Source organism: Quercus suber, unplaced genomic scaffold (assembly GCF_002906115.3).
Source record: "Quercus suber isolate HL8 unplaced genomic scaffold, Cork oak 2.0 scaffold_117, whole genome shotgun sequence".
Lineage (NCBI taxonomy): Eukaryota > Viridiplantae > Streptophyta > Magnoliopsida > Fagales > Fagaceae > Quercus > Quercus suber.
The window spans coordinates 457,267-473,635 of NW_027069582.1; the positions used below are offsets into that span (position 1 = coordinate 457,267).

Sequence of the window (16,369 nt, forward strand, 5' to 3'; positions counted from 1 at the left end):
GAATAATGGTAAATGTTAACAACCTTTTCCACACAAAATGGTTGCTAGCATGGTAAGTAGAGTAGGGTCAAAAAGGTCTTATCGTCGCTGTAAAAATGGGGCCTCTAAAAGAGTTGAGGAAATATTTAATTTTATCTGCTAGACTTGACTTGACCCTGCAGATACCATAGTAAGATCAGAGAATTATTGAATCCATTACATAATCATTTTGAATTGCTAATATCGTAGTATCTGGTCATACTTTGCATTCTTCAAAATTTCTCCAAGAAATGGAGCACAACTTCATGAACCACATGAGTAGGGAAGCAATTAGTAATTCAGATTCACTGCTACTGGGAGTGGGAAGCACTGGTCTGAGAGAAGATATATCCCTTAACCAAAAGCTTGACTATGCCACAATCACAAGTACAAGTTCAACTCCTAATTGGGTGCTCAAGCTTGTCAATGAGTACTCCATGAAAGAAGAATCATTTGCCACTCCAAGATATTGTCCAATGCCATGCACAATGTTCCGGGCTCCTACAAACATGAAACGAGTGGATGAACATGCCTATGACCCTGTGCTTGTCTCTATTGGCCCTTTTCATTACAAGAATCCCTTGCTAAAAGAGATGGAAGAGCATAAACTCCGGTTTCTTTTCGGTTCCATGCGTTATGAAAGCAAGGAAGAAAGAGAACACTGGCTCCAACGACTTGCTGAGGCCATGAAGAGGTTGGAAGGGAGAGCAAGATGGTGCTACTCAGAGGCCTTTGAACACATTTCTGCAGATGATTTTGTCCGCATGATGGTCATTGATGGTTGCTTCATAATTGAGCTCTTCCGCTATTATCTAAGGAGTGAAAAGGTAGCCACTAATCCATTCCAATTATTTCATTTGCCTAATTTATTTATTATTATTTAATAATTCGAAATGAAGGAATTTGAAGTTTTCATCGGAAGCAGTAAGAGATATTAAGATATTAGTTCAATTACAATTCTTTTTGTAAATTTGATTGACTTTGAGGACTTCTTAGTCGTGTGATTTAATAAAGTATAATTAATCTATAAGTTTTGATTTTTTTTTTGCAGTAATTGAATTTTTTTACTCTTAAAAAATATGAAATTTATTTTTTCAAGTTGGAACAAAATGAAGAATTTTATAATTTTCAGTTCAACAACATAAAGTTTAGGTCTAGTTTGTTTGGACATAAAACATTTTTCTCATTTTTGGATGTTTGGGATGGTTGAAAACTTCATCAGGCCTAAATCATCATACACCCTCTTTAAGACTCCAAAGTTTTGGAAATGGCTCCTAAATTTTTAAAAGTAGCACAAAAATAACTTTCAAATGTACTTTTGGGGAGGTTTCAAGTGTTTGTAGTTATGCATGTGAATCTATGAATTTATTAGTGTAGGGGGGGAAAATGAACAATTCGACTCAAACTATATGAGAATGGGTTAGAATGGAGGTCCAGTACAATTAATTTGTAGAGGTGGATTGTCAAGGTCAACCTTTCAAATCTTAGTAACTTTGTTTGATAATTTAAAGAAAGAAAATTGGCTAAGATAATAGTTTTACTAGAGAATAATAGCAAAGAAATAGAGATTCATATTACTAGAGAATAATAGCAAAGAAATAGAGAGTATTCAAGCTCTTCCTCTGGATGGCCGAGGAGCAACAATTCTTAGGATATACATTTATCGGTTACACAGTTCTCAATTTCTCTCTCTATATCTCTATTTCTTCCCCCCTTAGATTTTTCTAATCCCCTTTCTAGGAGGATCTTCCTTCCTATATATAGTTGCTAGGATTGCATCCAAGCCTTCTACCTGGATGGTCATTGATCTCTCTTTAGATGCTTGTCCCATCACTGCTTTGCTAGAAGTGGTAGAATAGGCTGTAGGCTATGAGGGCACTAATTTGGATTCATTCTACCATTAATGCGGCAAGCTAAGTTGGTGTAGTGCATTAAATGGGGATGTGATAGGTGCTTTATCTAGAAGCTTCCTCCTTCCCTTTCTTGCACGCCACTACTTCCTTCCTCAGCCTTCAACCTTATGGCCTTGGTGATTTATCCCCAGTCTCCCGAGGAGTGTCTACTCCTAGGGCTCATTGGGCGAACCACCTTCCTTGATTTCACTAACTGGACTATCCTAATCGTACAAGGCCTGATTTGATAAATAGTTGGGCCCAATAGCTCCTTGAGTTGAATCCATTTGTTGATCCTCTTTCTTTGGGCTTCCCCCTTCCACAATTAGTAGATAGTTTTATTATTCTTTTTTGTTGCACTTTTATTTTGACAGTTTTAATTATTAGTTAAATTTTCAACAATTTTATTTTGATTGTGCTTATTTTTAATTTTTGAATTGTTGTTTTATATTAATATTTTAAAGCTATGAATTAACGTTTTTATTTAATATTTATATATAATTATATGAAATTTTTTGATTTTTTCATATGAGTCAAACTTTTAAAAAAATGAGAGCATTTTCAAGAACACAACTAAATACAAATAATTTTCTCTAAAAATGTTTTCAATTGAAATTAATTTAACAAAATTTTTTATGCCGAACCCTTAAACTCATTTCCTTCTCTTATTATTATTTTTTTTTTGGTGGGGAAAAACAAAACTTCTAAGCCAGTAAAAAAAAAAAAAAGATATATACGAAACAAAAGAACTTGTTGCAAGTCATATAAAGACCTTTTTCCTTGTTGCCTTATGCTGGGAATCATATATAAACACCTTTTTCCCTTGATTATGACATAAAAAAAGCTAGCAATGATCAAGGCTAACATATTCTTCAAAAGAAAAAAAAGGAAAAATGATTAAGATTCCCCTTTCATTACAAAAGCAAGTCAAGTAAAAAGGAACCCCCCACTTATAATCCAAAAAACTAAAATATTGCTGTTTCTAGATGATAAGAAAAAAAAAATAAATAAATAAAGTGGGGAAAGTGGAAACCTACATTTTATTGAAGGAAATTTTGTTAATCCAATGCATCTTCTTGCAGGAAATTTTAGATGATCCCATCTTCAGAACACGTTGGAAGCTACCTGTTATTAGGTTGGATTTGGTGAAGCTCGAAAACGAACTACCATTTTTTGTCCTACAAGAATTATATCTACTCACTAGCTTAGGCCATGAGCCTCCTCTCATACGTGTTGCACTTAATTTCCTTGACCCTCTACTCACTCGAGCACAAAAAACACCAATAAAAGACCACTTTCTTGAACAAGCACCTGACCATTTACTTGCACTTTTTCACTCAACTTTCAAACCCATATATCATCATCCCCTTCCAAGCTCATATGGGTCACTGATGCAAGAGAAAAAGTGTTTAATACCTAGTGTTAGGGAGCTCCAAGGAGTTGGGATTTTCTTGAAGAGTGGAGAGGGTGACCTATTAGACATCAAATACCAAAGTCACCACATGACAGTCTTGACTGGTAGGGCTTCACTAGAGATTCCTCCACTTTTTATTGACTATAAAACTGGACCAATCTTGAGAAATCTTGTTGCCTATGAACAATGCAATAGAAGTGTAAAACCTTATTTCACATCTTACATTATTTTCTTCGATGGACTTGTGAACACACCCGAAGATGTTCAAATTCTTCGTAACAAGAGGATCTTTTATCATGTTCTGGGCAGTGACCATGAAGTTTCTGTGCTTCTCAATGATCTCACCAAGGATGTTGCTTATGATCATTGGCATGAGTGCTACCTTTCTCCACTGATACAGAAAATTTATCTGCGTAGCAATAAGACATACCTCAAGATCATGGCAGCGATAAGACGTGAATATTTTTCTTCCCCAACCAATACTATATCATATCTTATCACGTTTCTATTATTGTATCTTAGTGTCATTCAGACCATGTTTACTATTATTGCTTACAGTCGACCACATCCATGATCATTAAATCTCTAGTAGCATTGAATTGTAAGACAATTAATTGACTATTATTTCTTAACTACTTGTAGTAACATTAAGAGTGAGTACCAAGATTGTGGCTATAAAAGTGTATTTTATTTGTGTTTCCTAATAATTTTATTTTGTAATCATAAAAACACGCCACATAGCTAGGAATAGAACTTGTAGTTGAAGTCAATGGCGGAGCCAACAATTTGTCATTGGGGATGGGGGACTAATACTATTAAGTATTAACGCAATTTAATACACAATTATTTTATAACCATACAAGTGATACCTTCCAAGGTCTATGTCCATGACGCCACACATGACTGTGCTATATGAGGGAGCCATGGAAATTGTCCCATTCTTTAATGGCCAGTATGGGAAGAGGGTGAGGGAAAAAGAGCAGAGGAGAGCTACATGATTTGTTACTTTTTAAACCAAGTGATACCTCCCATGCACTAGACTGATCAATAAAATCAAAATATTTTGTCCTCCACTTTATGCCCAAAGTCCTTAAACTTATCACCTATTCAACTATTAAATTCCTCCTGAATTGCAAAATAATTAAAGTGAAACAGAGACCATAATTGAGGGGGGTGGGGGGTTCCACTTTCTCACTTTCTTACCTCTTTGGTGGGGAATGAGACATTTTATTTATTTATTTTAACTAAAGAATTCCACGGCCCAGACACCTGTTACCTATCCCATGCATGACTTTAGTGACTTTATTTTTTATTTATAAACTTCTTGAACACCAGCGCTGCCCTGCCACCTGTGTAAATTTTAAGGTTTTTTTTTTTTTTTTTTTACGAAATAAACTTTTTTTTTTGAGCTACGAAAGATATCTAAACTTTGCAACAAATTCTGAGAAAAATATCATTTAATCTTTAATAAAAAAGATATATTTAATATCTTTATATAAGTTAAATTATTAAAATTTTCACATTTATTATATTTATTTTTATATTAATTATTATTAAAATAATCATTACCTCATTAAACCTTAAAAATCTTAAACTTCTCACTTTTTTGGTTCTTTGAACAATCCAGGTTTCAAAATCATATTTTTTTGCCAAATGAGGATGGATATAATATAAGCTTTACATTTAGTGTATCATATGAATAATTAATTTTTAATACAATATGTAGGGTTTAAAAAAGAAAAGAAAAAAGCAAATGTAGAGGTGAGCATGACGCCACATGAAGTATCATTGTCTATGTCATGAAGCAGGAAAATCGTTACCCTTTATTTGTTTTTCTTTGTGATTTTTTTAAGATACTAATGAAAAAGTAGATATATGTTGATCATGTTGGATTTATAATACTCTCCCGTCCCAGTTTATTTGTTCTCTATTCCATTTTGAGATATCCTAAAATATTGTTCTATTTTTAAAAATAAAAATCATTAATTTACTAATATTCGTATTATACCACTACTTTATTTTTAAAACTATTTGAAAAGAAAAATAACAAATATTTAAAAAAGAGAAATGATATGTCTACAACATTTTTACAACAAATTCTAAGTGGCAGGTTGTTACTAGTTATTATTGTTGGGGCAAAAAAGTAATCTTAGTGTTAGTTTCAAATTTGAACCAATAACAACTAACCACTTGTGATTTGTTGTAAAAATATTGTAGAATTATTGTAGACGTAGCATCTCTCTTTAAAAAATCAATCTAATATGAGCACATTTTTAGTTAACTCATTAAGAATGACTATTTAAAAATTAAAAAAAAAAACTGATAAATTTATTTAAGGATAGTTTTGCAAACTTATACATTTTAATGAGATAGATAGGTTAATAAATGATATTTTCTTAAAAAGTTTGATTTTTTAAATAAGACAAATAAATTGAAACTGAAGGAGGAAGTATTAAAAAGTAACCGTTAACAACGTTGTCCACAAAAAAATTTTGCAAGCTGGTAGCTGAGGTTCCAAATAATAATTACGAGTTATCCTTACTGTATTAATTGACCAGTCGACCCTGATACCAAAATAAGATGAGAGAAGAATATATTGAATCCACACATAAATACATAATTATCATTTTGAATTCCTAAATCCTTAATCTGTGCCGCTTAATTTTATGAGTACTCTTCATGATCTGCATGTGAAGATGGATGCTACGTACCTAGATGTTCTTTTGGCCTTGTGTACTTAGCGTAGCTGTATAGGAGGTCATACTTTGCATTCTTCAAACTTTGTCCAAGAAATAGAGCACAACTTCATAAACAGCATGGCATTTTCAGATTCAACCACTACCAGGAAGCACAGGTCTGACAGAAGATATATCCCTTAACCAAAGTATAATCACAATTCCTAATTGGCATGGGTAGTCAAGCTTGTCAATGACTCCATGAAAAGAAGAGAATTATTCATTTATTTGCCACCCCAAGATATTCTTCGACGCCATGCACGATGTTCCGAGCTCCTACAAACATGAGATGAGTGGATAAACATGCCTATGACCTTGCGGTTGTCTCTGTTGGCCCTTTTCATTACAAGAAGGCACTGGTACAAGGGCATAAACTCCAGTTTCTTTTCAGTTTGACGCCTTATCAAAGCAAGGAAGAAAGAAAACATAGACTTCAACATCTTGCTGAGGCCATGAAGAAGTTGGAAGGGAGAGCAAGACAGTGTCACTCGGAGACCTTTGAAGACATTTCTACAGATTTTTTTTGTCCGCATGATGGCCATTGATGGTTGCCTCATATATACTTGAGCTCTTCCGCTATTATCAGAGGACTGAAGAGGTAACCACTAATTAGTAATCCATTCCATTAATTTCCTATGCCTGATCTATTCAATACTGATTAATTAAAATGACTTTGATGACTCAGCTGTATAATTCAATAAAGTAGGAGTATTAATCATGGTTTGATTTTTTTTATTTTTATTTTTTTTAAGTTAACTAAAATTTTCGTTTACTCCCGAAAAAAAAAAAATTGTCAGAACAAATTGAAAATTTCATAACAGCATGCCAGTTCAACAACATGAAATCTATCCCACATACCCCACCTTCTCTTTTCTTCTTCTCCGCTATCTCTCACTAAACTCTATGTTTTCTCGTCCTCTTGGGCCCCTCTCTACCAAAGTCATCAACCCAACTCATGTAAGTTCAAATTTTATTAAAAGCATAAAATTCAATGAAAACAAATTTACAAAAAGAGAGACCGAGAAAGTAGCCGAGATTAGAGAGAGAGATTAGGGCCCCTCCCCTCTAAAATCATCAACCCAACTCCTGTAAATCCATATTTTATTAAAAACAAATGAAAAAAAAGGAAACCGAGAAAGTAGCCAAGATTGAGAGAGAGCTCTTTTATGATATACATTGAAAGGGACATAACTTTGACATTTGGTTTGTATTCAATCATAGATAATTTGGAAGATTTCAAAAAGTTTCAAGTTCTCATTTCATAAATAATGTATTAAAAAATAATAGCGTTTTATGTCTTTTGTTTTTTTTTTTTTGATGGGAATGTCTTTTGTCTTTGTTGGTAGATGATTGCATATTAATATATTAAGAAACAATGTTTTGGTTGATAGTTTGTTAACTATATGGATGCTTATTTGAATTTTTTTTTCTTTAATATTTCACTTATCTTTGAACCCCCTATCTTGAAATTCTAGATCCATCCCTAGTATCGTTGATGTGTAATTAAACTTTAAAGAATGTCATTATTTTATCCTCTCTCTCTCTCTCTCTCTCTCTCTCTCTCTCTCTCTCTCTCTCTCTCTCTCTCTCTCTCTCTCTCTCTCTCTCTCTCTCTCTCTCTCTCTCTCTCTCTCTCTCTCTCTCTCTGGTATCATTATTTTGGGTTTAATTTTTGGTTCTATTGACTCCATGAAATTTGTCAAAATCACAATTTTGGGTTACCCATAAAAAATCTCAACAAATTACGGTGCCGACACTAATTTGGGTGGAGAGGCTGTGATGGTCGTCTCAAAAAATTGCAAATGGATGTGTTCAAAGTTGAGGTTTTGGTTGATTTTGAAACTTGATAGATAGTGAGAGTTGGAGATATGGGGGTGGTGTTTATAATGAAACCACATATTGCAAATGAGTTTTTACCTACGAGATCTTTTTTTTTTTTTTTTTGTTGACACGAGAGAGAGAAAAAACAAACTCAATAGAGAGGGTCCATTTGGATACAACTTATTTTACTAAAAATTGAAAACTAAAAGCACTGTAACAAAATTATTTTTAAATATGTGAATAGTACTGTAGGACATGTGAACAGTGCGCAAACAGTGCATGAATAGTGAATTTTGTCTCCTGCACAGTGAATCCATGTGCATGAACAATGCAGGTTACTGTTCATACATGCTAAAAAGCAAAAGAAAAAAAAAGGCAAACGCTGAACTTAAAACTCAGATCTAAACGCACAAACAGTGCATGAATAGTGAATTTTGTTTCGTGCACAGTGAATTCATGTGCATGAATAGTGCAAGTTACTATTCATACGCTAAAAAAAAAAAATGCAAACGCTGAACTTAAAAGGTGGATCCAAATGCACAAAGAGAGATAGACTTTACGTGAGGGCTAGGAGAGAGAGGTGGGAGGTAAAGGCTGTGCGTGAGTGAGAGAATCAATTCTAAAGGTTGTGATATTTTAAAACTGTCGAGTTCTTCTTTTAAAAAAAATAAAAAATGAACAAATATATTAATGATGCGAAAATTTGTAAAGGCTGCAAAACTAATACATCACAACTTAAGGTAGTCAACTATTGTTCAAATGTGCTCAATTTTATAGTTTTTATAAATCAATAATACGTGCTCAATTTTATAGTATTTATAAATTAATAATATGCTCAATTTCAAAAAAATATATTATAAGTATTATCTTTACCATTAAAAAATGTACGCTAATGTGATAATAAACCATATCCCTTTTATAAATCCTATTTATCTTCTTGCAGGAAATTGTAGATGATCCCATCTTTAAAACACGTTGGAAGCTACCTGTACGTAATTAGGTTGGATTTACTGAAGCTCGAAAACCAAAGACCATTTTTTGTCCTACAAGAATTATATATGCTCACTAGCTCAGGCCATGAGCGTCCTCTTGCACAAAAATTATATTCACTCGCTCGAGCACAAAAAACACCAGCACATGAGGACTCTCTTGCACAAGCACTTTTACATACAACCAAATAAAATAATATAAACTACCTAATAAAATAATAAAAAATATTCTTCTCTCTCTTTTTCTTCCCACTTTATTTTTTTTCTTCACACACAATCACTGAATTAATTTTTTATTATTTTATTATTATTTATTATTTCTTTTTTTTGCAACTTATGAATAGTAAAATTGCATATATGCAACCTCACTATTCATAAGTTGCACGATTTTTTAAGTATACAAACCTGAATAGAGTGAGTTTTTACTATTTTAGGTTATAGAAATAGCATCTGAGTGGTATTTAGACTTTCAATATTAGTGCACTGTTTCATTAATAATGGGAATAATGGTAAATGTTAACAACCTTTTCCACACAAAATAGTTGCTAGCATGGTAAGTAGAGTAGGGTAAAAAAGGTCTTATCCTCGCTGTAAATTTTTATTTATTTTTTTGATGAACCAGCAATTTTATTAAACAAAGAACAAAACTACACAGACAAAGAAGAAGCCTTAGCTCTAATAACAGAAACAAAGCAATGCGGCCCCAACCCCACATCAAAAGAGCCAAAGTAGTTGTTTGACAAAGACCACTTGGCTAAAACATGAGCAGCAACATTTGCTTCTCTAGCCACCCAACTAAATCTACAAATTGAGAAATTCAACTTTAAGGCTAAAACATCAGAACATATGGTTTTTATTCTCCAAGGAACATCCGAGTTAGGACAACTCAGTGCATCAATGCAGGACTTTGAGTCACTTTCGATGGAAATGGAGTCAACATCCAAGTTTGCTGCCAAGATGAGGGCCCAAATTATAGCTTCAGCCTCTGCTTGGAGAGGGAGAGTGGTGTTCACTCTTTTAGAACAAGCAAACACTACTTCCCCTCTCCAATCTCTAGCTACAGCAGCAATGGATGAACTCACAGAATTGCAAGCAGCATCTACATTAATCTTAATAGTGTCCCTATCTGGATTAGACTAAGCTGAAAGAATCCTATTGCTTGTTGACCCCATCGGGATATCAAGAACCTTCCAAAACTCAGCAACAAATCTGGAAATCTTTAGCAAAGTCCCATCCAAATTTGGAGAACCTCCCGCAAATTGAACTTGGTTTCTTAACTTCCAGACCTCATCACATATCACTGCACCGAATAATAAAAATTCTGCCTTGTTAGTTGAATTTAACCCAACTGTATCCGGAGGGGAGATTAATGTTTGAATGAACCGGGAGGAGGAGGAGAGGCCCAAACCATCAAATCTAAACCCCCAATGGCTGTTGAACCAAATAGCTTTAGTCAATGGACACAAAACAAATAAATGGAGACAAGTCTCTTCTTCCATGCCACATAATGAGCAAGACGTGTCCAATATTTATATATCTAGCCAAAAAGGATTTAGTAGGGAGAAGATTTGCTGCAATCCTCCATAAATGCATTTTTAGTCTCTCATGAATCTTGGTTTTCCAAATTTCTCCACTTGACACATCTTGACTAATAGGTGGGTTCTCTCTCTGACCAAGCCAATAAGCTGATTTCACTGATATTTGCCCAATATAAGTGGCAGTCCATATCCACCTATCTGCTGGGGCCTCTAAAAGAGTTGAGGAAATATTTAATTTTATCTGCTAGACTTGACTTGACCCTGCAGATACCATAGTAAGATCAGAGAATTATTGAATCCATTACATAATCATTTTGAATTGCTAATATCATAGAATCTGGTCATACTTTGCATTCTTCAAAATTTCTCCAAGAAATGGAGCACAACTTCATGAACCACATGAGTAGGGAAGCAATTAGTAATTCAGATTCACTGCTACTGGGAGTGGGAAGCACTGGTCTGAGAGAAGATATATCCCTTAACCAAAAGCTTGACTACCCCACAATCACAAGTACAAGTTCAACTCCTAATTGGGTGCTCAAGCTTGTCAATGAGTACTCCATGAAAGAAGAATCATTTGCCACCCCAAGATATTGTCCAATGCCATGCACAATGTTCCGGGCTCCTACAAACATGAAACGAGTAGATGAACATGCCTATGACCCAGTGCTTGTCTCTATTGGCCCTTTTCATTACAAGAATCCCCTGCTAAAAGAGATGGAAGAGCATAAACTCCGGTTTCTTTTCGGTTCCATGCGTTATGAAAGCAAGGAAGAAAGGGAACACTGGCTCCAACGACTTGCTGAGGCCATGAAGAGGTTGGAAGGGAGAGCAAGATGGTGCTACTCAGAGGCCTTTAAACACATTTCTACAGATGATTTTGTCCGCATGATGGTCATTGATGGTTGCTTCATAATTGAGCTCTTCCGCTATTATCTAAGGAGTGAAAAGGTAGCCACTAATCCATTCCAGCTATTTCATTTGCCTAATTTATTTATTATTATTTAATAATTCGAAATGAAGGAATTTGAAGTTTTCATCAGAAGCACTAAGAGATATTAAGATATTAGTTCAATTACAATTCTTTTTGTAAATTTGATTGACTTTGAGGACTTCTTAGTCGTGTGATTTAATAAAGTATAATTAATCTATAAGTTTTGATTTTTTTTTTTGCAGTAATTGAATTTTTTTACTATTAAAAAATATGAAATTTATTTTTTCAAGTTGGAACAAAATGAAGAATTTTATAATTTTCAGTCAACAACATAAAGTTTAGGTCTAGTTTGTTTGGACATAAAACATTTTTCTCATTTTTGGATGTTTGGGATGGTTGAAAACTTCATTAGGCCTAAATCATCATACACCCTCTTTAAGACTCCAAAGTTTGGAAATGGCTCCTAAATTTTTAAAAGTAGCACAAAAATAACTTTCATGTGTACTTTTGGGAAGGTTTTAAGTGTTTGTAGTTATGCACGTGAATCGTGAATTTATTAGTGTAGGGGGGAAAATGAACAATTCGACTCAAACTATATGAGAATGGGATAGAATGGAGGTCCAGTACAATTAATTTGTAGAGGTGGATTGTCAAGGTCAACCCTTCAAGCCTTAGTAACTTTGTTTGATAATTTAAAGAAAGAAAATTGGCTAAGATAATAGTTTTAGTAGATAATAATAGCAAAGAAATAGAGATTCATATTACTAGAGAATAATAGCAAAGAAATAGAGAGTATTCAAGCTCTTCCTCTGGATGGCCGAGGAGTAACAATTCTTAGGATATACATTTCTCGGTTACACAGTTCTCAATTTCTCTTTCTATATCTCTATTTCTCCCCCCCTTAGATTTTTCTGATCCCCTTTCTAGGAGGATCTTCCTTCCTATATATAGTTGCTAGGATTGTATCCAAGCCTTCTACTTAGATGGTCATTAATACCTCCTTAGATACTTGTCCCATCACTACTTTGCTAGTGGTGGTAGAATAGGCTGTAGGCTATAAGGGCACTGATTTGGATTCATTCTACCATTAATGTGGCAAGCTAAGTTGGTATAGTGCATTAAATGGGGATGTTATAGGTGCTTTATCTAGAAGCTTCCTCCTTTCCTTTCTTGCATGCCACTACTTCCTTCCTCAGCCTTCAACCTTATGGCCTTGGTGATTTATCCCCAGTCTCCCGAGGAGTGTCTACTCCTAGGGCTCATTGGGTGAACCGCCTTCCTCCATTTCACTAATTGGACTATCCTAATCGTACTAGGCTTGATTTGATAAATAGTTGGGCCCAGTTGCTCCTCGAGTTGAATCCATTTGTCGATCCTCTTTCTTTGGGCTTCCCCCTTCCACAATTAGTAGATAGTTTTATTATTCTTTTTTGTTGCACTTTTATTTTGACAGTTTTAATTATTAGTTAAATTTTCAACAATTTTATTTTTGTTGGGAAATTTAGACCCTGGTTGATAGAATTAACAAGTTTTAAACCCAAGTTGTTAATTAGATTTATTATTAATAAAACTTGTTAAAACAAACAAACATCAATATCATGTCAAAATCATGCAGCGGAAAAATAAAATAAAACAAGATATGATGACCTAGGAAAACCAATAAAACCAACTAGTTTCACAGTAAAAAACCTGGGGGGAAACCTTCCCGAAAAGCAATCCACTATAGAAAAAAGAAGTTTCAGATCTAGTACAAAACCTTTGTCCCTAGACTTTATAATCCCCGTAGATGAACTCACAGCAGAAACCTTCTACCGCTTTAGAACCTCTGAACTCTTCAATATATGAATGCCACCCTTTTTGTTGCACGGATCCCAGTACGTGACTAACTCCTTTGCACGAATCTCAAAACGTGACTCACTCACCAACTTAAGGAAGAAGAATGTTGGTTGCAAAGTTCTTCACTTTATCAACAATGAAGATCAAGAAGCACTTGGTTACAAAATCCTAAGGCGCAAAGGCGTAGTAGCTTCTTTCAGAGAGAATAAGGCATCGGTCACCTTTTGCATATGTTCTCCTTGTATTCTCTTATATGACGGCCTTTAAAATAAGCCTTATATAAGTCTAGGGTTATGAGAAAAGAAACCCTACTCAAATACATAAGCTTGGCCCAAAAATCAAAAAGCTGAAATTCTGATTTCTCGTAACCTCGATCGATCGAGAGGTGTCGAGGTTTAATGAATCTTAACAGATAGCAGCTATCGAGGAGGTGTCGAGAAGGTGTCGAGGGGACAGAAACTTTCTCGATCGATCGACCAGCTATCGAGAAGCTATCGAGATTGCGATAAGAATCAGCTGAAGAGCTCGACAGATAGCCAGGTGTCGAGGAGGTGTTCAGCAGCTATCGAGCTATCTATCTGCAGGTGTCGAGCTATCTGTCTAGCTTTATTGAACACCTTTTCTTCACTTGTTTCTTGGTCCAATCTTCATGGCTTTAATACTAGACTTGAACAACATGTTTCTTTAAGTATTAAACACAACTTAGATCTACCCAAATACAAGTAAAGTGTGTTTTGTCAAAGGATTAGCCAACTACATAAAATATGTCCTTAACAATTTTGATTGTGCTTATTTTTAATTTTTGAATTGTTGTTTTATATTAATATTTTAAAGCTATGAATTAACGTTTTTATTTAATATTTATACATAATTATATGAAATTTTGTGATTTTTTCATATGAGTCAAACTTTTAAAAAAATGAGAGCATTTTCAAGAACACAACTAAATACAAATAATTTTCTCTAAAAATGTTTTCAATTGAAATTAATTTAACAAAATTTTTTATGCCGAACCCTTAAACTCTTTTCCTTCTCTTATTATTAATTTTTTTTTTTTGGGGGAAAAAACAAAACTTCTAAGCCAGTAAAAAAAAAAAAAAAGATATATACGAAACAAAAGAACTTGTTGCAAGTCATATAAAGACCTTTTCCCTTGTTGCCTTATGCTGGGAATCATATATAAACACCTTTTTCCCTTGATTATGACATAAAAAAAAGCTAGCAATGATCAAGGCTAACATATTCTTCAAAAGAAAAAAGAAAAAAAAAAAGGAAAAATGATTAAGATTCCCCTTTCATTACAAAAGCAAGTCAAGTAAAAAGGAACCCCCACTTATAATCCAAAAAACTAAAATATTGCTGTTTATAGATGATAAGAAAAAATAAATAAATAAATAAAGTGGGGAAAGTGGAAACCTACATTTTATTGAAGGAAATTTTGTTAATCCAATGCATCTTCTTGCAGGAAATTTTAGATGATCCCATCTTCAGAACACGTTGGAAGCTACCTGTTATTAGGTTGGATTTGGTGAAGCTCGAAAACCAACTTCCATTTTTTGTCCTACAAGAATTATATCTACTCACTAGCTTAGGCCATGAGCCTCCTCTCATACGTGTTGCACTTAATTTCCTTGACCCTCTACTCACTCGAGCACAAAAAACACCAATAAAAGACCACTTTCTTGAACAAGCACCTGACCATTTACTTGCACTTTTTCACTCAACTTTCAAACCCATATATCATCATCCCCTTCCAAGCTCATATGGGTCACTGATACAAGAGAAAAAGTGTTTAATACCTAGTGTTAGGGAGCTCCAACGAGTTGGGATTTTCTTGAAGAGTGGAGAGGGTGACCTATTAGACATCAAATACCAAAGTCACCACATGACAGTCTTGACTGGTAGGGCTTCACTAGAGATTCCTCCACTTTTTATTGACTATAAAACTGGACCAATCTTGAGAAATCTTGTTGCCTATGAACAGTGCAATAGAAGTGTAAAACCTTATTTCACATCTTACATTATTTTCTTCGATGGACTTGTGAACACACCCGAAGATGTTCAAATTCTTCGTAACAAGAGGATCTTTTATCATGTTCTGGGCAGTGACCATGAAGTTTCTGTGCTTCTCAATGATCTCACCAAGGATGTTGCTTATGATCATTGGCATGAGTGCTACCTTTCTCCACTGATACAGAAAATTTATCTGCGTAGCAATAAGACATACCTCAAGATCATAGCAGCGATAAGACGTGAATATTTTTCTTCCCCAACCAATACTATATCATATCTTATCACGTTTCTATTATTGTATCTTAGTGTCATTCAGACCATGTTTACTATTATTGCTTACATTCGACCACATCCATGATCATTAAATCTCTAGTAGCATTGAATTGTAAGAAAATTAATTGACTATTATTTCTTAACTACTTGTAGTAACATTAAGAGTGAGTACCAAGATTGTGGCTATAAAAGTGTATTTAATTTGTGTTTCGTAATAATTTTATTTTGTAATCATAAAAACACGCCACATAGCTGGGAATAGAACTTGTAGTTGAAGTCAATGGCGGAGCCAACAATTTGTCATTGGGGATGGGGGACTAATACTATTAAGTATTAACGCAATTTAATACACAATTATTTTATAACCATACAAGTGATACCTTCCAAGGTCTATGTCCATGACGCCACACATGACTGTGCTATATGAGGGAGCCATGGAAATTGTCCCATTCTTTAATGGCCTGTATGGGAAGAGGGTGAGGGAAAAAGAGCAGGGGAGAGCTACATGATTTGTTACTTTTTAGACCAAGTGATACCTCCCATGCACTAGACTGATCAATAAAATCAAAATCTTTTGTCCTCCACTTTATGCCCAAAGTCCTTAAACTTATCACCTATTCAACTATTAAATTCCTACTGAATTGCAAAATAATTAAAGTGATACAGAAACCATAATTGAGGGGGGTGGGGGGTTCCACTTTCTCACTTTCTCACTTTCTTACCTCTTTGGTGGGGAATGAGACATTTTATTTATTTATTTTAACTAAAGAATTCCACGGCCCAGACACCTGTTACCTATCCCATGCATGACTTTAGTGACTTTATTTTTTATTTATAAACTTCTTGAACACCAGCGCTGCCCTGCCACCTGTGTAAATTTTAAGGTTTTTTTTTTTTTTTTTTTTT

General features: G+C 34.3%; 2 protein-coding genes across 2 annotated transcripts; both read left to right on the plus strand.

The window, feature by feature from the left end:
* The first annotated feature begins 269 nt into the window (after positions 1 to 269).
* On the plus strand, positions 270 to 3,898 carry LOC112021168 (UPF0481 protein At3g47200). Its single transcript, XM_024053738.2, has 2 exons — positions 270 to 845; positions 2,993 to 3,898. Exons 1-2 carry the CDS (start codon positions 270 to 272, stop codon positions 3,896 to 3,898), a joined length of 1,482 nt encoding a protein of 493 aa, XP_023909506.1.
* Positions 3,899 to 10,782: 6,884 nt separating this feature from the next.
* LOC136068480 (UPF0481 protein At3g47200-like) lies at positions 10,783 to 15,568 on the plus strand. Its single transcript, XM_065775670.1, has 2 exons — positions 10,783 to 11,358; positions 14,643 to 15,568. The coding sequence occupies exons 1-2, from the start codon at positions 10,783 to 10,785 to the stop codon at positions 15,546 to 15,548; spliced, it is 1,482 nt and encodes a 493-aa protein (XP_065631742.1). The 3' UTR covers positions 15,549 to 15,568.
* The last annotated feature ends 801 nt before the right edge of the window (positions 15,569 to 16,369 follow it).